Source organism: Pleurodeles waltl, chromosome 11 (assembly GCF_031143425.1).
Source record: "Pleurodeles waltl isolate 20211129_DDA chromosome 11, aPleWal1.hap1.20221129, whole genome shotgun sequence".
NCBI classification, from domain to species: domain Eukaryota; kingdom Metazoa; phylum Chordata; class Amphibia; order Caudata; family Salamandridae; genus Pleurodeles; species Pleurodeles waltl.
In genome coordinates, this window is record NC_090450.1 from 951,318,036 (window position 1) to 951,342,125 (window position 24,090).

Consider the following 24,090-nt stretch of genomic DNA (forward strand, 5'->3'; position numbering starts at 1 on the left):
CACAGGGGCATATTTTTCATTTGTGATACTAGCAATGATGTGATAGATTTGCAACAAGTTTCAAGATGTTATTTACTACATTACAGGCTGGGAGGGAGACACTGGGTTTGGGGATATTCCACCATTACACACTATGGAGGTTGAGTTGCGATTATTACACATAAGTGTAGGCAACAGAAGGTTCTGGTGGGGCAAGTATGGAAAATGGGGGTGTTGGGATGGTAACTGTTAGGTTAGAGTTAGGTTTTTCAGACCACATACATACTCAACATGCCGCTGCCTATCGCTGCACAACACCAACACACAAATCCATACATATGGATGATTACTGAATATTGACACAGAATATCAATCACCTAAATGTTAAAATTAAGCCGGGTTTGGTGTTGTTCCAATATATAAAAACATTGTGTGATACACATGCATCCTTCACTTGTGGTTCTCATGGGTTCTAGAGGGGCATCAATATTGCTGCACAAATCCCTGCTGCTGCAGATGCAATACAGATGAAACAAGACATACTCAACGTAGACAATCAGTACTTGACCAGCCTGATGCAGAGGTGCTTTGAAATCACAGAGGTTGCTTTTCCTGCACCAGCTGTTTATTGACGCTGTAGAAATGCTTGTAGATATTGCCATATGGCTCCAAAGCATTGGTGTAGAAGGATTTCTCCTCCTCTGACCACATGCCTCTCATGGATAGCTCCTGCATGCACGCCCCTAACATTCCATGGGAGACATATGCCATCATAGGGAGCCTTTCTTCTGTATGTTGAAAAGGTATGCCTGTGTTGAGTTTTTTCTGATAATCTCCACCAAGCTGAGCCTGTTTGAGACAAAATGTGACTCTTGAAATTTTGATCAAAGAGCCTTTAGCTCCTATTCAACAGGTCCCATCTGCAGGTGGCAGAATGGAATGAGTCCTATGCAGGATGACAAGAGACCCAGCAACGGCTTGTCTGTTCGGACCATGATTATACAGCATCTGCAGAGGTTTGTAGCCATCATCTATAGTTTTGTGATGCATTCCACTAAAGAAAATGCCTTGCCAAGTTGTTCATCCAGGATTGATCACAGAAATTAGCGTCTTGCAAGGGACGAGTTGAGTATTTCCACACTGAGCTTTAGGTCCAAATAATGGAATACGTAGATGCAAGCCTTTATGGAGGCACAGGCTTCCTACACAGAGAGTGCTTTCCCTAGCCAATCATCCAAGTACGTAGGTAGTACCCTTCCTGCACATTAGAGTGGAACCATCAGTGATGTTTTGTCACTGAGTGAGGAAGTGCATCATTCTTTCCCCCAAAAGGTGTAATGTAATCGGTGGGAAGAGAGAAGGGGAGTCATTGTTTTTTAGTGGAGGCTCTCCATTCAGAACCGTGTTGGCCTCTGACATGTTCATTTCTCATATAGACCCCCCACAGAGGGGGTTCTAAAAGTAATGCTGGTACTGTTGGCATGACTTGAACCTCCTGGCTTGGCTTCTAGCCTGGTCTGCTGCTTAAGAAAATACCCCACAAATTACAGCACTCATGACATCTTTGATAACATCATTGCTAATGTCACTAACATCTGCAGTGAAATTATTGATACTGATCAGATAACTGTGCATGGCGGGGGCGGGAGTTATACTTACTTACTTAGGGAATGGGTTATAGTTACTTGTGATAACTAACTATAACTGGTAATTTGTATGGTTTGGTATTCTTAAAATGTGAGCCTAACTATAACGTCCCTGCAAGCTTTGTTTTTCTTTAAATGAAAAAAAAAAAATATATATATATATATATATATATACATACATATATATATATATATATATATATATATATATAGAAAATGACACTTACCCAGTGTACATCTGCTCGTGGCATGTAGTGCTGCAGATTCACATGCTATGCATATCCATTCCGACATCTAGTGTTGGGCTTGGAGTGTTACAAGTTGTTTTTCTTCGAAGAAGTCTTTTCGGAGTCACAGGATCGAGTGACTCCTCCTCTCGGTTCCATTGCGCATGAGCATCGACTCCATTGTTAGATTGTTTTCCCATAGAGGGTGAAGAAAGGATTGATAGAGTATAGAAATATAAAGAGATGCCCATGCAAATGTAAATGTATATACATATGTACAAATGTAAAACAAACGACTACAGGCTTCAGGGGAGGAGTAAGGGTGCATGTGAATCCGCAGCACTACATGCTACGAACAGATGTACACTGGGTAAGTGACATTTTCCATTCGATGGCATGTGTAGCTGCAGATACACATGGTATGCATAGACTTCAAAGCAGTTAGTCCTCCCAAAAAAGCGGTGGTGAGCCTGTAGGAGTTGAAGTTGTTTGAAATAATGTTTTTAAGACAGCCTGGCCTACAGAGGCTTGTTGCTGTGAGAACACAATAGTGTTTTGTAAATGTATGAGGGGTTGACCACGTGGCTGCTTTACACATGTCTACCATTGGAATGTTTCCTAGAAAAGCCATTGTTGAACCCTTTTTCCTAGTGGAATGTGCTTTACGAGTGATCAAGAGTTGCCGCTTTGCTTTGATATAACAGGTTTGTATACATCTAACAATCCATCTTGCTAATCCTTGTTTTGATATAGGATTGCCTGTATGTGGTTGTTTTGTTTTCCTAAACTGTTTCGTTCTGTCTATGTAGTACATAAGAGCTCTTTTGAGATCTAGGGTATGAAGAGCTCTTTCTGCCACAGAATCTGGCTGTGGAAAGAAGACTGGCAATTCCACTGTTTGTTTGATGTGAAAATGTGATACTACTTTTGGTAGAAATGTTGGATTTGTTCATAGTACAACCTTATGTTTGTGGACTTGGAAAAAAGGTTCCTCAAGAGTGAATGCTTGTATTTCCCGAATTCTACTTAAAGAAGTAATAGCTACAAGGAAGGTGACCTTCCATGTTAAAAATTGAATTTGGCAAGAGTGCATGGGTTCAGAAGGTGGTCCCATTAGTCTGCTAAGTACAATATTTAAATTCCATGAAGGAACAGGGGGTGTTCTGGGTGGAATAATGCGTTTTAATCTTTCCATGAAGGCTTTGATAACTGGAACTCTGAATAGAGAAGTATGTTGAATAGTTTGCAAGTATGCAGATATTGCAGTAAGGTGTATTTTAATGGATGAATAAGCCAAATTTGATCTCTGTAAATGAAGCAAATAGCATACAATATCTTGTATAGATGCTGTAAGTGGATCAATGGTTTTAGATTGACAATAGTAGACAAATCGTTTCCACCTATTTGCATAGCACTGTCTAGTAGTAGGTTTTCGTGCTTGTTTAATTACTTCCATACATTCTGATGGAAGATTTAAATAACCAAATTCTATAATTTCAGGAGCCAAATGGCTAGATTGAAAGCATTGGGGTTTGGATGCCTTATCTGACCTTTTTTTTGTGGTAACAAATCTGGTCTGTTTGGGAGTTTGGAGTGAGGTACTACAGATAGGTCTAATAGTGTTGTCTACCAAGGTTGGCGTGCCCATGTTGGTGCAATGAGTATCATGTTGAGAGACGTTTGACGTAATTTGTTGACTAGAAATGGAAGGAGTGGGAGAGGAGGAAAAGCGTAAGCAAATATCCATGACCAATTGATCCATTGAGCATTGCCCTTGGATAGGGGATATGGGTGTCTGGATGCAAAGCTTTGGCATTTTGTGTTTTCGCTTGTTGCAAATAGATCTATGTCTGGTGTTCCCCATTTTCGAAAGTACTTTTGAAGTACTTGTGAGTGAATCTCCCATTCGTGCGTTTGTTGGTGATTTCTGCTGAGGAGATCTGCCAACTGATTGTCTATTCCTGGAATGAATTGTGCTAGAAGATGAATTTGTTTGTGAATAGCCCATTTCCAAATTGTTTGGACTAGAAGAGACAGCTGAGATGAATGTGTGTCCCCTTGTTTGTTGAGATAATACATGGTTGTCATGTTGTCTGATTTTATGAGAACAATCTTCTGTTTGAGAAGATGTTGAAATGCCTTTCGGGCAAGGAACACAGCTAATAATTCTAACTGGTTTATGTGTAGCTGTTTCTTTTTGACATCCCATTGACCTTGAATGGTTTGATTGTTTAGGTGAGCTCCCCAACCGATCATTGATGCATCTGTTGCAATTATGGTGTGAGGCACAGGGTCTTGAAACAACCGCCCCTTCATTAAATTGCTGCGATTCCACCATTGAAGGGACATATGTGTTTGGCGGTCCATCAACACTAGATCTTGTAGTTGACTGTGTGCTTGTGACCAATGTTGTGCAAGCACTGTTGTAAGGGCCTCATGTTTAATCTTGCATGTGGTACTATTGCTATGCAAAATGCCATCATTCCTAGAATCTTCATGATAAATCTTACAGTGTATTGTTGATTTGGCTGTGTGAGTGGTATTACGTTTTGGAAAGCTTGTATTCTTTGTATATCTGGATACGCTAGAGCTAGTTGAGTATTTAGGATAGCACCTAGAAACGGTTGTAGTTGTGCTGGTTGAAGGTGTGACTTTTGGTAGTTTATAGAAAACCCTAGTGTGGAGAGTTTCTATCACATAACGAGTATGGTTTTGGCATTGTGTAAGACTGCTTGATTTTATTAGTCAATCGTCTAGATATGGAGAGACATGGAAGTGTTGTCTTCTTAAGTATGCTGCTAGTACTGCTAGACACTTGTGAACACCCTTGGAGCTGTAATGCCAAATGGTAACAATTTGAACTGGTAGTGTTTTCCTGCTATGACAAACCTGAGGTATTTTTTGTGTGCTGGGTGGATGGGTATGTGAAAGTACGCATCTTTGAGGTCTAGAGCAGTCATAATATCTTATTTTTGCAGTAGTGGAAAAACATCTTGCAGAGTTACCATGTGAAAATGCTCTGACAAGATGTATAGATTGAGGAGCCTGAGGTCTAATATGGGCCTGAGGGTGCCATCTTTTTTGGGAATTAGGAAGTATAGTGAGTATACTCCTGTTCCTTGTTGGGACTGTGGAACTCATTCTATTGCTTGTTTGAGTAGTAGAGATTGAACCTCTTGTTGTAACAGAAATGTTCTGGGGACAACATGTGATATCTTGGTGGGATGTTTGAAGGGGTGGTTATCAATTCTAGGCAATAGCCATTGCGGATAATTGATAATAACCAGCTGTCTGTGGTGATATTTTGCCAATGAGAGTGGAACTGCTGTAGTCTTCCCCCCCACAGGAGATGTGTGGAGTGGAAGGGAGGGAAGGAAGTCACTGCTTAGGTTGTGTGGTTCTTTGTTTAGTGGTTTGGAATTTACCTCTATTCCTAAAGTATTGACCTCTATATGTTCCTCTAAACCCACCTCGTTGATACTGGGTTTGATGTGGTTGCTTTGTTGGTCTGCGAAATGAACTTCTATATGGTGTGGTGTAGAAGGCGCCCATTGCTTTCGCAGTATCTGAGCCCTTTCTCAGTTTTTCAATAGTGGTGTCCACTTCTGGGCCAAAGAGGTGCTTTTTATCAAAAGGCATGTTAAGGACAGCCTGTTGAATTTCTGGTTTAAAACCACAGGAGTGCAGCATGTCTTCTGGTTGTGATGGCAGTGTTTACGCTCCTTGCAACTGTATCAGCAGCATCAAGGGCAGATCTTATTTGATTATTACTAATGGCTTGCCCCACCACTTGCTGTGCCCTCTTCTGGTGTTCTTTTGGGAGATGCTGTATAATATCCTGCATTTCATCCCAATGGGCTCAATCGTAGCGGGCTACCAGTGCTTGAGAATTGGCAATTCTCCTTGATTTGCTGCATGTGAAGCAACTATTTTCCCTGCTGTGTCAAATTTCCTGCTCTCTATCAGGAAGGGGTGCACCTCCTGAAGACTGGCTATTTGCTCTATTTCGTGCTGCACGGACTACCACTGAATCTGGAGGCACCTGATGAGTAATATAATCTGGGACAGAGGGTGCAGGCTTATATATTTTTTCTATTCTAGGTGTGATAATCCTAGATTTTACAAGCTCGCTAAAAATTTGGTCTGTGTGTTTTACCATGCCCGGTAACACTGGGAAACACTGGTATTTGGAACGTGTTGAAGATAGTGTATTAAATAAAAAATCTTTTTCCAATGGCTCTGAATGCATTGTTACCCCATGGTAAGATGCAGCCCTGGATATGACCTGGTTGTATGCAGTGGTATCTTCTGGTGGGGATGGTTTTGATTGGTAAGTATCTTGGTCATTGTCTAGGTTGGGATCAGGGTCATAAAGATCCCATGGGTCTGCCATATCTCCTTCTGAATAAAATGAGTGTGTTGGAGAAGGCATTGGTGGAGGGCTGGTGTGAGGTGAGACCGATAATTGCGGAGAATGAGGAGAAGTATGAAGAGGTATTGGCTTCTCCTTTTGTTTATGCACCTTTGACGGTGGCTGTACAGTGTCCAGTTCCTCTTGGAAAGCCAGCGTTCTTTTTGTTTTTTAAGGAGATGCAGTAATAATCCTTCCAGTTTCTTTATGGATGTGTATCCTGTATTGTCTCTCATCCATAATTCTTAAAATGGGCTCAATGTCCGACTCTTCCTCAGATGTTCTATGGGCTTCTCTCAATTTTTTTGAAAGTCCTTGTTCCTCTGTATATGAGGATTTTTTCGGTTCCGAAGTTTGTTGTTTTTTCAGTACCGAAAATGTTGTGGAAGGTCTCGGCTCCGAAGCTGACTGTCGAATTTTCGACTCCGAAGATTGTTTTTTTTTTTTTTACTGGAGTCCGAAATGGAGCCTTTGACAGATTTACTCGACTCCGAAGTTGACGGAGGAGTGGCCTTTTTCGGCACCGACCCCGAAGGGCGGTTGCTGACAGTCTTTTTTCAGGCCGAACCATGGCCTTCCGGCAGTGGTGTACCCAAGGCCTTAGAATGTTTTTTGTGCAGGGGTGTAGGGGCAGAAGTACTCACATGCTGGCAAGCTGTGATGGGTCTGTCGTCCTCGGATTCCTGTTCTGAGTCTGTGTCTCGGATGGAGACTGCTGTCTGCGCCTGCTCTTCGTCAGCGACATCGAGATGTTCACTGCTTTTTGACACCATTTTGAGTCTTCGGGCTCTGAGATCTCAGTCTTTTTTTTAACAAAATGATTGACAGGCCTCACAGTTTTCCTCCCGATGGTCTTGAGAAAGGCACAAGTTACAAACCAAGTGCTGGTCTGTATAGGGATACTTCGTGTGGCACCGAGGGCAGAATCGGAACGGAGTCCGATCCATCAGGCTTTTCATGTGGTAGGCCCGAATTGGCCTGAGTGGGGCGCACGCACCCCAAAGTTTCCGACGTACTACTGGTACGATGCTAGATGGAGAACGCGATCGAAACAATACCGATGAAAGGGAAGGTTTTCCGAATTGAAATCTTGGAGCGAGAGGAAACACGTCCGAACCCGAAAGCAGAAAGAAAACAATCTAACAATGGAGTCGATGCCCATGCGCAATGGAACTGAGAGGACGAGTCACTCGATCCCCTATATATATATATATATATATATATATATATATATATAAAATGTCACTTACCCAGTGTACATCTGTTCGTGGCATGAGACGCTGCAGATTCACATGCTTTGCACATCCCGCCATCTAGTGTTGGGCTCGGAGTGTTACAAGTTGTTTTTCTTCGAAGAAGTCTTTTCGAGTCATGAGATCGAGGGACTCCTCCCCTTTCGGCTCCATTGCGCATGGGCGTCGACTCCATCTTAGATTGTTTTCCCCGCAGAGGGTGAGGTAGGAGTTGTGTATTATAGTAATAGTGCCCATGCAATGGAGTAAATATGTATGTACATAATGTGGTTTAAAGTGATATATTTACAAATTTACAAATGTTCAAGATCAACTTCGAAACATCTACAAGCTCCCGGGGAGGCTTGAAGGCGCATGTGAATCTGCAGCGTCTCATGCCACGAACAGATGTACACTGGGTAAGTGACATTTTCCGTTCGATGGCATGTGTAGCTGCAGATACACATGCTTTGCATAGACTAGTAAGCAGTTATCTCCCCAAAAGCGGTGGCTCAGCCTGTAGGAGTTGAAGTTGTTTGAAATAAAGTTCGTAGTACTGCTTGTCCTACTGTGGCTTGTTGTGTTGTTAACACATCCACGCAGTAATGTTTGGTGAATGTATGAGGCGTAGACCATGTGACTGCCGTACATATTTCAGTCATTGGAATGTTTCCTAGAAAGGCCATAGTAGCACCTTTCTTCCTAGTTGAATGTGCCTTTGGTGTTATAGGCAGTTCTCTTTTTGCTTTGAGATAACAGGTTTGAATACATTTAACTATCCATCTGGCAATGCCTTGTTTGGATATTGGATTCCCTGTATGAGGTTTTTGAAAAGCAACGAACAGTTGTTTTGTTTTTCGTATTTGTTTTGTTCTATCAATGTAGTACATTAAAGCTCTTTTGATGTCTAATATATGTAGTGCTCTTTCAGCTACAGAATCTGGTTCTGGAAAGAACACTGGTAGTTCTACTGTTTGATTTACGTGAAACAGTGATATGACTTTTGGTAAGAACTTTGGGTTAGTTCGTAAAACTACTTTATGCTTGTGTATCTGAATAAAGGGTTCTTGTATGGTAAATGCCTGTATTTCACTTACTCTTCTTAGAGATGTGATGGCAATGAGAAACGCTACTTTCCATGTTAAATATTGTATTTCACATGAGTCCATGGGTTCAAAAGGTGGACCCATGAGTTGTGTTAAGACAATGTTAAGGTTCCACGAAGGAACTGGTGGCGTTCTTGGTGGAATAATTCTATTTAGGCCCTCCATAAATGCTTTTATGACTGGGATCCTAAATAATGAAGTCGAGTGCGTAATTGCAGTAAGATGTATTTTAATGGATGAAAAAGCTAGCTTTGACTTTTGTAAATGCAGTAAGTAGCTTACGATGTCTTTAACAGATGCATGTAATGGTTGAATTTGATTATTATGGCAATAATAAACAAATCTTTTCCACTTATTTGCATAGTAATGTCTTGTGGTTGGTTTCCTTGCTTGTTTTATGTTTTATTCCTGTGTAAGGTCTAGATGTCCGAATTCTAAGACTTCAGGAGCCAAATTGCTAGATTCAGTGGTGCTGGATTTGGATGCCTGATCTGTTGTTTGTGTTGAGTTAACAGATCTGGTCTGTTTGGAAGCTTGATATGAGGCACTACTGAGAGGTCTAGTAGTGTTGTGTACCAAGGTTGTCTTGCCCAGGTTGGTGCTATTAGTATGAGTTTGAGTTTGTTTTGACTCAATTTGTTTACTAGATGCGGAAGGAGTGGGAGAGGGGGAAAAGCGTATGCAAATATCCCTGACCAGCTCATCCATAACGCATTGCCCTGAGATTGATCTTGTGGGTACCTGGATGCGGAGTTTTGGCATTTCGCGTTTTCTTTTGTTGCAAATAGGTCTATTTGTGGTGTTCCCCATCTTTGGAAGCAAGTGTTTAGTATTTGGGGGTGAATCTCCCATTCGTGGATCTGTTGGTGATCCCGAGAGAGATTGTCTGCTAACTGATTCTGAATCCCTGGAATAAACTGTGCTATTAGGCGAATGTGGTTGTGAATCGCCCAATGCCATATTCTCTGTGCCAGGAGACACAACTGTGTCGAGTGTGTTCCTCCCTGTTTGTTCAGATAATACATCGTTGTCATGTTGTCTGTTTTGACAAGAATGTGTTTGTGGCTTATTATGGGTTGAAATGCCTTCAACGCTAGAAATACTGCCAGTTGTTCTAAGTGATTTATGTGAAACTGTCTCTGCTGAGTGTCACATTGTCCTTGGATGCTGTGTTGATTGAGGTGTGCTCTCCACCCTATCATGGAGGCATCTGTCGTTATTACGTATTGAGGCACTGGGTCTTGGAAAGGCCGCCCTTGGTTTAAATTTATATTGTTCCACCATTGAAGCGAGGTGTATGTTTGGCGGTTTATCAACACTAGATCTAGAAGTTGACCCTGTGCATGTGACCATTGTGATGCTAGGCACTGTTGTAAGGGCCGCATGTGCAACCTTGCATTTGGGACAATGGCTATGCATGAGGACATCATGCCTAGTAGTTTCATCATCATCTTGACTTTTATCTTCTGTTTTGGATACATGGCCTGTATTACATTGTGAAATGCCTGTACCCTTTGTGGACTTGGAGTGGCAATCCCTTTTGTTGTGTTGATTGTTGCTCCTAAGTATTGCTGTGTTTGACACGGCTGAAGGTGTGACTTTGTGTAGTTGAGTGAGAAACCTAGTTTGTGGAGGGTTTCTATGACATACTTTGTGTGTTGTGAACACCGTTCTTGCGTGTTGGTTTTGATTAACCAATCGTCTAGGTACGGGAACACATGTATTTGCTGCCTCCTGATATGTGCAGCCACTACTGCCAGCCATTTTGTAAAAACTCTTGGCGCAGTTGTTATCCCGAATGGCAACACTTTGAATTGGTAATGTACCCCTTGGAATACAAACCTTAAGTACTTTCTGTGTGAAGGATGTATTGGTATATGGAAGTATGCATCCTTTAGGTCTAGTGTTGTCATGTAGTCTTGTTGTTTGAGCAATGGGATTACGTCCTGTAATGTCACCATGTGAAAGTGATCTGATTTGATGTAGGTATTTAATGTTCTGAGATCTAATATAGGTCTTAGAGTTTTGTCCTTTTTGGGTATGAGAAAGTACAGCGAGTAAACTCCTGTTCCTCTCTGATGAATTGGTACCAGTTCTATTGCATCTTTTTGTAACAACGCTTGGATTTCTAGTTCTAGAAGATCCATGTGTTGTTTTGACATATTGTGTGTTTTCGGTGGGACAGTTGGAGGGAATTTTAGAAATTCTATGCAATAACCATGCTGGATAATTGCTAGGACCCAAGTGTCTCTTGTTATTTCCTCCCAATGTTTGTAGAACTTGGTTAGTCTCCCCCCCCCACAGGTGTTATGTGTTGGGGATTTGTGACGTGGAAGTCACTGCTTGTTTTGAGGAGTTTTGGGACTTTGGAACTTCCCTCTACTCTTTTGGAATTGGCCCCCTCTATATTGTCCCCGAAAACTTCCCCGCTGATATTGGCTCTGATAAGTGGGCCTTGTTTGTGAGGTTGAGGGTTCTGTGCTTTGTCTTCGAAACCCCCCTCGAAACTGTGTTTTACGAAATGTGCCTCTACTCTGTGGGGAGTAGAGTGCGCCCATGGCTTTGGCCGTATCAGTGTCCTTTTTAAGTTTTTCGATAGCAGTGTCCACCTCCGGCCCTAACAACTGCTGTCCGTTAAATGGCATATTCAGCACGGCTCGTTGTATTTCCAGCTTGAATCCTGAAGTACGCAGCCATGCGTGTCTCCTTATGGTCACTGCTGTATTTACTGTCCTAGCAGCTGTATCTGCTGCATCCATTGCCGAGCGTATCTGATTGTTCGAGATACTCTGTCCTTCCTCCACCACCTGTTCTGGCCTTTTTTGGAACTCTTTGGGTAAGTGTTCAATGAAATGTTGCATTTCGTCCCAATGAGCCCTATCATATCTCGCCAGCAATGCCTGCGAGTTGGCAATGCGCCATTGGTTGGCCGCTTGTGCTGCAACCATTTTCCCTGCAGCGTCAAACTTGCGACTCTCCTTGTCTGGAGGTGGTGCGTCTCCCGAGGTGTGTGAGTTCGCTCTCTTGCGAGCTGCCCCTACTACCACAGTCTGGTGTTAATTGCTGCGTGGTGTATACAGGGTCTGTTGGCGGTGGCTTGTATTTCTTCTCCACCCATGGAGTTATGGCCCTGCCCTTCACAGGCTCCTGAAACACCTGTTTGGAGTGTTTTAGCATTCCAGGTAGCATAGGGAGACTTTGGTATTGGCTATGTGTGGAGGATAGTGTGTTAAATAAAAAGTCATCCTCAATAGGCTATGCATGCAGGGTGACATTATGAAACGCCGCTGCTCTTGACACCACCTGTGTGTAGGCTGTACTGTCCTCAGGTGGCGACGGTCTCACTGGATAACAGTCTGGGCTGTTATCTGATACTGGCGCATCATAAAGATCCCATGCGTCGGGATCATCCTGACTCATTCCAGTATGAGTTGGGGACTGCATCAGTGGTGGATTGGCTACTGGTGATGTGTGCGTTGAGTGTGGTGGAGATGGTGGCGGTGTTACTTGTCTTGCCACCTTTGCCTTTTTCTTGAAAGGCAAGTCTTATTTTCATCCTAATTGGGGGAAGAGTACTTATCTTCCCTGTGTCCTTTTGGATGTGGAGCCTTCTCCGAGTGTAGTCTGGCTCCATTGACTCTAGTTCTTGTCCGAACCTATGTCCTTGCATTTGTGAGGACAATCCCTGTTCCTCTGTGTAGGAACTTGTTTTCGGTTCCGAGGCCGGATGTTTCGGAATGGAAACATTTTCGGCAGTCTTTTTCAGCTCCGACGACACTTTTTTAATTTTTGGCTTCCGGTCTCTCAGTGCCGACTCGTTTCGGTGCCGAACTTGCTCTGACCGCTGTCTCAGGGTCGAGTCTGCTCTGTGCCGGTATCTCGACCGGAGTCGGATGTCTTCGACACACGCGTGCCCTTTTTCGGTGCCGATGATCGGTCACCTATTTTTCGGGTTAAGCCATGGCCTGCTGGCGGTGGCGTCCCCTGGGCTTTAGTGGTCTTTCCGTGAGTTTTGTGTGTCGACGTCTTACTCACGGTTTTCGGCATCTGTTCGGGATCGACCTCATCCGAGGCCTCGATGGAGAAGGTTTCTTCTTCCTCCTCCAAGTGTTTTTGTCCTGTCGGCGCCGATGCCATCTGTAGTCTTCTCGCTCTTCGGTCTCTTAATGTCTTCCTCGACCGAAACGTTTGACAGGCTTCACAAGTATCTTCTTTGTATTCTGGAGACAAACACAAGTTACAGACCAGATGCTGATCTGTATAAGGATACTTGTTGTGACATTTGGGGCAGAAGCGGAATGGGGTCCGTTCCATTAGCCTTGAAGAGATACGTGGTCGGGCCGACCATGCCCCGACGGGGGATCGAAAACCCTGAAGGGCCACCGGAGCTCTTCAAAATTCGGTGTCAATCTGTTGTAACTAACCCAATACCGAACGCAAACAATACTGTCAAATTTTCCGTGATTCTAACTATCTTTCCGAACCGAAACCCGGAGCGAAAAGGAACACGTCCAAACCCAATGGCGGAAAGAAAACAATCTAAGATGGAGTTGACGCCCATGCGCAATGGAGCCGAAAGGGGAGGAGTCCCTCGATCTCGTGACTCGAAAAGACTTCTTCGAAGAAAAACAACTTGTAACACTCCGAGCCCAACACTAGATGGCGGGATGTGCAAAGCATGTGTATCTGCAGCTACACATGCCATCAAACATATATATATATATATATATATATATATATATATATATATATATATATATATATATATACACACACACACACACGAACCGAAGGAGACAAAGGATAAGTGAAATGCTGTCAGGATCAGACAGAACGGTCCACAGAAGGACTACTGTGTCCATGACTAGGACAAAGACTGTGGCACATGGCCAGAGAAAAACGTGTGTTAATGCACAAAGAGGATACAACAGTTAATGGGAAAATTAGAAATGGATTAGGTGCGCCTTAAGAGCAACACAGTGTTCCCTCTGTGTATAAGAAGGTCAGAAAGGGCATAATACTAAATAATAAAAAGGGACGCTTCCAATCGAAGATGTACCATGGATTTGAAAGCAGAACACCAGGTTCCAACCAATGGTAAAGGACAGCCCTAAAAAGAGAGGTGCCCCCCACCCTGAAAAATTAGGGGAAGACTGAACGTACCAGTAGAGTCCTTACTTATACAAGGAACTATAGAGTAACTACTCCCAAAAGAAGCACCTAACCAGGTCCCTATAGGGAACAGACAAACCTAAAAAGATGGCTAAAAGCCTACAGCAATTGCTCCGAAGAGCAGGGAACTGAAAACAACTCTCACAAGAGGAAGAACCCCATAGACAGCAAATCTCTTAGGCGAAACGCCTATAAGCAGAGACAACACAAAATCCCTCTTTAAGAGGAATGAGACCAAAACAGGGGCACTAGAAATAATGGAACATGTCCACGACAAGTGGAAAAAGAACGCACACCTGCAGATGCAGGAGCACCAACTAGAGTGCTAGGCACCTAGGAATTTAATAATAAAAAAAGAGCCTGCATGAAGCAGGAACACCCCACCGGGTGACATACTGGAAGCAAGAAGCACACTGCCCGTAAAGCCAGAAGAAAAAAGCAACCAGGGAATAAAAACTGCCCCTGAACAAAGGAAGGAAACCAATACAGAGGAAGACCCTGTACCACCAGGAGGCTTTAATGCTGAGTGCCACCATGAGCGCATCTAAAGCGGCATAAAGCCAGGTTGGCATGAGCACCAAAAAGTGAGGTGCCATCAAAAGGCATGTCAGGTAAAGATGCCTGCATAGCCTCTGAACAATTGGGGGGAATCAACCATGCCTGCTGACGTAGAGCCACTGAAGATGCCATAACCCTTCCAACAGAATCCGTGGTATCATTACTACATCTGATACTTAGCTTGCCAGCCTGCTGACCAACCCGTACAAAGGGAACCAGAATATTCCTAGCCTCCTCAAGGAGAGAAGGCAAAACGGTCTCCACGAGTCCTACAAGACGTGGGAGAAGCAAGCAAGGACTCAAGAAGTGTTGACTGAATGCAGGGCAGAGTTAGATGAAGTGACAATCTGCCTACCAGAAGCATCCAGCCGTCGGGCCTCTCGCTCTGGAGGGTCAGGAGGGACATGAATTGAGACTCTGTGCAGCTGAAGCAGTTTGCTTCACAAAGCTGTGAGCAGTTGGATGCCGATGGAGGCAAGAGGGATCCTCTGGGGCTGGTTTGTGTCTATGTGAAATTCAGCATTCCACAGGGGGCAGATACCGGCTGGGCCCAAACCCCCGAGAGGCCATCATACAGAGCCTCACAATAAAAAAGGCACGACTCTACAGAAGACTGGCCAGGATGTAAGACATCAAGCAAAGGGTCAGTGGACAATTGAACAGTAGGAAGTTGTAAGTGCAACACTTCCAGAACACACTTTAACATGTCTGCCAGAACAGAACTTGCCTCTGAAGCCAACCTAGGGGATGACAGGAGGCTGGAAGCCGGGGAGAAGTCCAGGCTACCTGCGATGCCCAATTAAAAAAAAATAACAATCCGAATGTGTAAGCAGAACGGTTTCGGAAATGGGAGACTGATAATCCAAACCATGTCCCTCCGATTGAGGAACTGGATGGCAGGCACCAGAAGACATAGGGCAAGAATCGGAGATAGTGGACTCCGCCGGCATCGACCGACATAGGGAGGGTGAGACCTCGACATCAGAAGGTTCGTCAATTGAGTCCGATGAGATGACAATCTGGGCATCAAGCGAAGTCGATGGGACCACCACCACTGGAGTCGGCAAGGCAGAACCAGACGCCGACAATGGAGCCGGTAGAGAAGAATCAGGTGCAGAGTTGGAAGCCATAGGATGCTGTGCACCAGAGACGGAGTAGGGGAGCCCAATGGGTACCAAGGATGAAACCGCCTGTGAAGATCCTGTCAGGGCACCCTCCACCTCCTTAAGGCCCAAAGGCCCTCCAGAGGTAGGAGTAGGCCCCAAAACGGCATGCAGGGATGAATAATAGTCCAGCATCTCTGCCAGATATGCACCGGTGCCAGGAAAAACTGGGAGACGTGGGTGGGCTCCTGCATGGATTCATCCTTAGAAGAATGGGAGGAATCGTGTAGGGGCGGTGAAGCCAGAGGAGGATATGACTTCAAACACTGACAACGTTTACCTTGAGACGTCCATGGAGCCACATGTAAATGTCTCCTAGAGCGTTCACACGGACAGGTCTTGGAAGGAGAAGGACTCTGAAGCCTACAGGAGTTCTGAGAAGACTGCGACAACCATGCCGCCAGGAACTTCATCCGCCGCTCCCTCTACGCCTTTGGCCGCAAATGTTGACAGGCGTTGCAATCTTCGGTGTTGTGGTGGGTGCCTAAGCACCACATACAGACAGAATGAGGGTCTGTGACCAACATCTGTCGATCACAGGACACATAAGGCTTAAAGACAGAAGGAATACACACTGTTCCAATCTGACAGAAATCATCCAAAAGGGAGACTAAAATGGCCAGAGGAACCGCTTCTCCGGATTCGCGTTGTAGCGCGGAAAAGAAGAAATTGACGTCAGTGCGCCAGAGGAGACATTATATGGACTCTGTCAACGTCATATCCGGTGGACAATGTCAATACAGAGGCGCACAGCGCCCTCTACCGACGCACAGAGGTACTGCTGAAGAGATTTTCCAGATCCAGTCTGACGCCTGAGGAGAATTCTAAGGTAAGGAATCTTCGGCTGAAAGGCTGAATGAGCCATCAATGTACTCTACCCTGAAGCTTAAAAAATACACATTGATCTCTACAACTGGTATCCACCCTTTAGAACTATAATTCATGTTTGGGAAGTTTGGTGGGAAAAGGAGCAATAAAGCAGTTCTCCAAGGGAAAAGTAAGGATGTACAGTGAATTTGAACTTTTTAACAGGCCCTGGACCGCCAAACACATTTTCTCTTGCTCATATCACAAGACATTTGCTTTAGAGTACTGACGTCAAACATAAATATATCTTTACAGTTAATTAAATAGTTATTTTTTAGATGTAAATGCGTAAACCAGAGGACAGGCCTGTGTGAAGCACAATCCTTACCCTGCAGCTGGTCCCCTCAATGTAGGCAGACAGACACTCCATACTCAGCTTAGGCTTTCCTGTGCGAGGGACAGTGGAAGAAATCTTTTTGAGAAGGTTGGCAAGGTCAGCAGATACAGTGCTGGTTTTGTAGCCATCAAACTCTGGGAGGGTTTTGGGCTTAAAATAGTCAAACATGAATAAGGCATCCTCCCATACCAGCTCCACCTGAAAAGAGAGCAACAGAACATTGGTTTTAAAGCACTTATTGGACATACATGTTTACTTTGAAATAGACAATTTCCTTAAATTTAGAGGACACCACAAGAGTACTACTCAGTGCTGTAGATATGCCAGCTTGTTCACGAGAGAGGCCCAATCCCCCAATTAGCAATCACTGAGGCACATTGAATTAAACGTTCTCTTTCCAAAGAAAAAGGCCAAACTAAGCCATGTCCTTCAAGATGTATACTCTTTAAGCACATGCTTTCTATTTGCTCCTCAACACATTTGTCACAATAATTGGGACTTACACTTTCTTGCACAGTAAAAGTATGTAGTTGCTTGCTACTAACATTCCTTGTACATACCTCATTTAAACATTTCTGCTTCTAGGATCAGTCAATGTATGCCAAGCTCCGGGACACAAAAGACTACAGATAGATGGGGCAGCATACGATGGGCAGATGGCATTAGCAGCTTTTGTATGGAAACTTTAGTTCTAATTTTTCTTACGTGTTGATAGCAGACATAGCATTAGATGCCATGGAAAACCTATAAAAATTGCCAGGGTTCATTTCAGGACCTAAACCGAGTTTCCTATATCTTTTTACCCTATGTTCTTAAGAAGACTGATTCACAATAGAATATGGTGTATGCCATCTCATGAGATTTAGTAATCTCTCTAAATGTCATTAAATATCCTGTGTGGATGTGATGTGCAACTTCCAGTATATAAGGAAGTACCCAACATCTTGTCAGTGCTTCCCAATCCCTATGTATAGAATCTCCATCTCCTTTGGATTTTCTCAAACGTTATTCCTGAACCTCAAGAACTCTATATCTAGATACCCCTGGTCTTTAGTTACTTGTTCGAACTGCCGGCTCCCTCTTGCTTCCTGAGTGCTGTGACTCAGTAGTCACCCTCCATTTCCTTCTCCTGTGCCGGTCATTGTCTTTGTTCTTGCCTTTTCACTTGCTTTGCTCGCCGCTGTTGCTCTGCTTTGCTTGCCATTGTTCTTACCTGTTGCATTGGCTTTGTGCCTGTTGATTTTGCCTCTGTTGGTTCTGCCTCAGTGCCTGCTGCTTTTGCCTTGCTAGTTGCACTTTTGCTTCATGTCTGTTGTTTTTGCTTTGTTGATTGTAATTTGTGTTTGGCTCAGTGACACCCGCTGCTTACTTTCCCACTCTCCCAATTCACGCTGCTCCCGCCTATCTCCCAAGACCTTCTTAATGTAGGCCGCAGTGCGGCCATGCAGCTGGCTCACCAAAGGCAAGTGCATCTGCACCTAGACTGCACCCAGCACCAGGAACCCTGGACCCCCTTCCACCTGCAGCTACACCATTGCCAAACTCAAGAGCCTAGGACTCCATACTCTGCAACAACAACTGCTGCCGGACCTCTCTGTGCATAATAGTGGGACCATTCGCTTGCCACCATTGCCTCTTCTACTGCAACACCGGAGCACCCACACATGAACAACTTCGGCCTCACCTATCTAGTCACCGACACCACACACATTGCAGGACACATGCTGGACCCCATCTTCACAGCCAGCAACAGTTACGTACAGCCATGTCACAAAACAAGAAATCTGGAAGCCAATGGACCGACACCCTCATCAGGTCTCTGCCCAACAGCACTACTAACCTTCATTTTTTATCTATATGTTACTGTGGTTATATGGGGAAGTATGGTGATATTTTAATTGTTTTTGTTGTATTGTATAATTAACATGCAAAGGCTTTAACTAAATATGCATTATTACATTTGATTGAGTACTAATCTTAAACAGGCTGTCAAGAAATTAATCACCTGGAACTCTGATTGCGTCAGAGTCGCCCCTATCAAGCCCACCGAACTAAAGAGACCCACCAAACATACTAGCTGATACAACCCGGAACTGAGAACTGTAAAATGCAAATGCAAGCAACTGAAAAGGAAATGGTGCACCACCAAGAAGCCCACTGACCGGATAACCTTCAAGACATCGCTCAACCAGTACCACTGACTCCTGGAAGAGACGAAGGAATATTCTAGCCGACCGCATTTAAGTCAGTGCCAACCACAGCAAAGAACTCTTCAGCATCGTTAAGGAGTTCTCCAACCCCATGGCGGCGGAAAACACCATCACTCCCCTCCCAAGCACTCTGCGACACCCTGGCTGACTTTTTTCATGGCACGATCTCTACCATCTACAAAAACTTAAAACCCCAACCCGCCACCGCCAATATCCTCAGCACTTGGCTCTCTCAGTCAAAACCTCCGCTCACCGGATCACCACCTAGGACAAGCTCATCATACAGAGCACCACTGACATCATGTTCTCCGTCTACTCAAGAGCACCAATGGACCGTTGTCCCCACCACATGTTCAACCTCGGCAACAAGACCATCAGTGACAAACTCACAGCCATCTTCAACATATCATCACCTCGGCCACCTTCCTAGTCGAGTGGAAGCACATGGAAGTGGAACCCCTCCTCATGAAAACGTCCATCAACCCCAACGAGCTCAAAAACTACCAGCCTATCTCCCTGCTACTCTTCCCACCAAAGTCCTTGAAAAGACCATTAATGGCTAACTCATGGAATACCCCAAAAACAATGATCTTATGGATACATCCCAATTCAAACTCCACACGAACAATGGCACCAAAACTGCCCTGATCATAGCCATGGATGACATCAGAACCCTCCAACACCAGGAAGAAGTGAATGCCCTGATCCTCCTTGACCTCTCAGTGGCCTTCAACACTGTGCCCCACTACACCCTGATCTAGAGGCTTCAACATATCTGAGTCCAAGGAGATACCCTCAAATGGATTGCATCCTTCCTCGGAAGAACACAGAGGATCAGCCTTCCACCATTCACCTAGGAGCCCAAGAACATCATAAGCGGCATCCCTCAAACTTTATCCCTAGGCCCTACTCTGTTCAACACCTACATGACCCCCCTGGCCAACATCATCAGAAACCACAGACTAAACATCATCTTCTACACAGGCGACACCCAGCTCATCCTCTCTCTATCCGAAAACCCTTCCACCACAAGGGCCAACTTCTACCAGCACATGAGTAGTGTCACCAACTGGATGCAAAACAACTGCCTCAAGCTAAACACGGACATAACTGAAGTACTGATCTTCATAAACAACACCTCCCTGTGGAATGACTCCTGGCGGCCTGATGAACTGGGGACTTTTCCCACCCCCACAGACCACGTCCAGAACCTTGGCATCAGCCTGGACAGCAAACTCACCATGAAGAACCAGATCAATGCAGTCTCCTCTGCCTGCTTCCTCATGCTGCGCATTCTCTGAAAGATCTTCAAATCGCTCCCAGTAGCCACGAGACGCAACATCACTCTAGCCCTCGACACCAGCCGCTTGGACTACAGCAACACACTATACGCAGGAATTACCAGAGACCTCCTGAAGAGACTGCAGACCATTCAGAACTCAGCAGCCAGACTGATCCTTGATCTTCCCAGACGGACCCACATCACCCCTCACTGAGGAAACTCCACTGGCTCTCCGTCCACAAAAGGTGCCAATTCAAGATTCTGACTCATGCCTACAAAGCCCAGCACAACCAAGGACCTGCATACATCAACCATCGCCTAAGCTTCTACCAACCCTCCAGACTCCTGTGATCTGCCTCCTTCTCCCTCGCTCACCCCCCCTGCTTCACCAAACCAAAAGTGGAGGATGCTCCTTCTCCTACTTTGTCACAAAGTCCTGGAACAGCCTTCCCCTCCATCTCTAGACTTCACCCTCTCTTCAGGAATCCAGAAGGGGGCTCAAGACCTGGCTATTCAACAGATGCCACCGAGAAAGCTTGGACCTCAGCACCTGGGTACCCTTGCAGGTGATTAGCTGTGCTTTATAAATCTTGTTTGACTGACTCGCTGGATGTTCTGATAACTTATTATTTATAGCAAATTATTATTAATTAGTGGATTGTGCTGTAAGTGTCTGCAGAAAGACTTAGGGGAGGATGAATCGAATTTTTTTTTGTAATTGTAATTGCTTTGATTCAACGTTTGCGACCGCAAAAAAGTTATTTCACATTTACAAAACCCATTTTAGGGGTTTGGTAAAGTTTTACCAACTCCTTTAATGGGACTGCGATTGAACACCAAATCACATCTGGTAAGCACGTTGTTGTTAGCGATTCCCATGTTGCGGTGGTAACTTATTTGCAAATCAAACGGGTCCCTTAAGGGAAATTTTAGACCAATTTAAACCTTTTTTTTTATTTTTAAAAGCATCGCCATTCCTTTAAAGAAAATTGGGCTGCTTACAAAAACAAAGCTTTTCAAAAGCCATCACAGGAATAGTGGTCTGCTGACAATTGTAGGCTACTATTTCTGTCATTCTGGCCAACTGGATTGAGTTGCAGTTCACCAACATTCATTAGTTATACTGAACTGTGACCCACTTCAAACCGGAACTTTGCAAGCTGATCTTTTGTACAGAGTTCAGTTTGGAAAATTAGATACTGGATGCAAAAATATAGGCGGCAAATTGCAACTACGTTTTGAAACCGGTATCTTAATACAACTAGCTCTTGGTTTTATGAATACAATTACGGATGTGATAGTAGTGCGCTAAAACCTGATGTACAGAAGTCTGGAGCATTGTTTTAGCATTTCTGATTTGCTGTGCAGAAACAGCTGCTCCCCTTCTACTCTGGAACTGTTCTTGGCTTCATGTACTCTATCAAAAATGCTAACTTGGCTATACCTAGTCATGTATCTTTGCCCTTTCAGTTAGACTCCTCCTGTTTTTTTACAAAGATACTTGAGCCACATATGCATATAGCTACACAGTGCACAGCATGTGTATCTGCAGCTACACATTCCACCGAACATATATATATATATGTATATATATATATAAATAATTGAACATAAAGAATAATCTGACTCTTATCAATCACCATTAAAATGTCTCTTTACTAATATATAACCTCTTCTTCCCACTACTCAAAACCAACACAACTACGAATACTATCCCTGCCAAATCAGGTTACCGCTGAGCAGCTTTTCTCTTCTCATGCCCCTCAGATTTCTCCCAAAGTTGGTTGTTACACAGAGCTTCAAGAGCTTGCAGCCAGTGAGACGGAGAATCAACTATATCCAGGACATCACAAACAGAGGGTCTTAAGATTTGACAGTATAGTGGTGAAGATGGATTACCACAAATACACTTACTGGTGAACAGTAAAAAAAAAAATGCAGTATTCTGCTTTGCAGCAATAACAATTTGAAGACTACACTACCTGGATTATGGGCTCTCTTCACGTGAAAGAGACGAAAGCAGCTCACAAAATGGAAGACAACCCAAGTAATAAAGTAGTATTAGTTCATTTTTACTATATAAACTACATTGAAATGTGGGTTCATTAACCTAAGATTTTTTTCTTTTTAAAACAAACATGCTTCAGGCGGGCATTCTCTAAGCTCTGTAATCAACAGGAGTCACCATTACCCAATGTAATGTTACCCCATTTAACAATTTCTGGAGAATAGAACACCGAGGTGGCCTTGCTAGGAGGGGTTTCAGGGTATCTCACCACAGGAGACACCCCAACACATGTTTTCCATCGGCAAGACTTTCATCGTGATAATGTCACTTCACATACCCTTATCCTTACCTGCTCTTCATTTTTTTTTCTCTAGCGTCACCCTTCCCTTGAAGCTTTTTACTTTTTGTGGAGAGCATGGCATTTTCTCTCAAGTTTGTGGGCCTTATACTTTATCTAGATATCTTTCGCTTCCAGGTGGATTCCTCCCCATCCTCCCCCCTTTTTTTGGGAGAGGAGGGTGTCCATTCATCTTACACATCGCATTTTTAATTCCCTGCTACAATTGCAGTTTTTCATTCCGCATTGAAGTGCAGGTAGCTAATTATCTGCCAGTACCCTAGACATGCAACAAAGCCACATACTCCCGGAGATGATGACCTGTGACAGCAGATGACAGTAGTAAGCATTTAAGTGAACAAGCCACCTTGCAGTGTTTCAACCAGAATACTTCACCTTTTCATGTGGAGAACTTTTTAAAAATTATTCTGAATCTTTATTGAATGAACACTAAATACATATCAGTCTCTGGGCTGTGCTAATACTCGAAGTTCAGAACATTCAGCGAGTTTCCGTTAAAATGTGGGCAAGCTATATATCTAATTTCCTTTTGTGATAACTTAAAATGCTACACTGTACAACATCAAAGAAGGTACACTGGACATTTTTCCATTGACCCATCACAGCTTTCTCATTTAAATAGGTTAGCCATGACAAACAAGTTACTTACCTCCGGTAATGCTCTTTCTGGTGGATACTATAACCACAGATTCCTCGCCCAAGAATATCCTCCAGGCACCAGACTAGATCCAGAGAATTTTGGAGCAGTGCTCCCGCATGCTGTCAGGTGGCATAGTATGGCTCTGTGCTGATTCCTTACCACCCAGAAGTGATAGAGCAGAGCCGCATAAAAGCACCACCCCTGCACACTGATGTCAGATGCGCAGCATGAATAAACGTTAATAATAGTGTGCTGATCATTAACTTTGGACCTTTATAAGATGTTAAAAAGAGGTCGGGCACCAGAATGTGGAGGTGGGAGTAATCTAATGTTTGTGTTTTTCTGTTATTTACTCTGATTGCATTTCATACATTTGTATTTCCATTTGTTTGAATATGCATTTTTTATTCTTAAACAAGTGTTGCATTAAGTATTGTTTGGAAATGTAAAAAGCACAATATTTACTATCTTATGGTTTGGTAGATCATCAATTATTAATATATGTACATTCATAGGATTTGTAATGTGTGATAGAATTTAACGAAGGTGTAACAAAATTAATATATTAATGCCTGCATTTTAAATAGTTCATCAAGAGGCCTGCCCTTTTCAAAATAATCATAATTATTGCTTTCACAGACACTATTTTGTTTTTCACATTTACAGCAATATACACTATCTACACTAGATTTGGTTGTATACTTTAACAAAGTCTTAAAATAGATCGATTGTAGGTGTTCTTGTGTGTGGCTATCTATGCTAAAGACGTTTCAGAGCTCATTAACCTACAAATAATCTTGTAAATCTCACAGGAATGGTCATTGCCCAGAGAGCACAATCCTCATGTAATGTGCATGTGGCCTTTGGGTTACAGTCCACCAAGTGCTCAGTCTC

The 24,090-nt window shown here is 43.7% G+C and overlaps 1 protein-coding gene across 6 annotated transcripts in view; it reads right to left on the reverse strand.

Moving 5' to 3' along the window:
• The window catches only part of CABIN1 (calcineurin binding protein 1), a 1,028,293-nt gene that overhangs the window by 671,757 nt on the left and 332,446 nt on the right, over nucleotides 1-24,090 (reverse strand). For all 6 annotated transcript variants that reach the window (XM_069215153.1, XM_069215155.1, XM_069215154.1 and 3 more), the window contains exon 21: nucleotides 16,690-16,896. In XM_069215153.1, coding sequence (XP_069071254.1) covers nucleotides 16,690-16,896 — 207 coding nt within the window. The remainder of the gene's footprint in view (nucleotides 1-16,689; nucleotides 16,897-24,090) is intronic.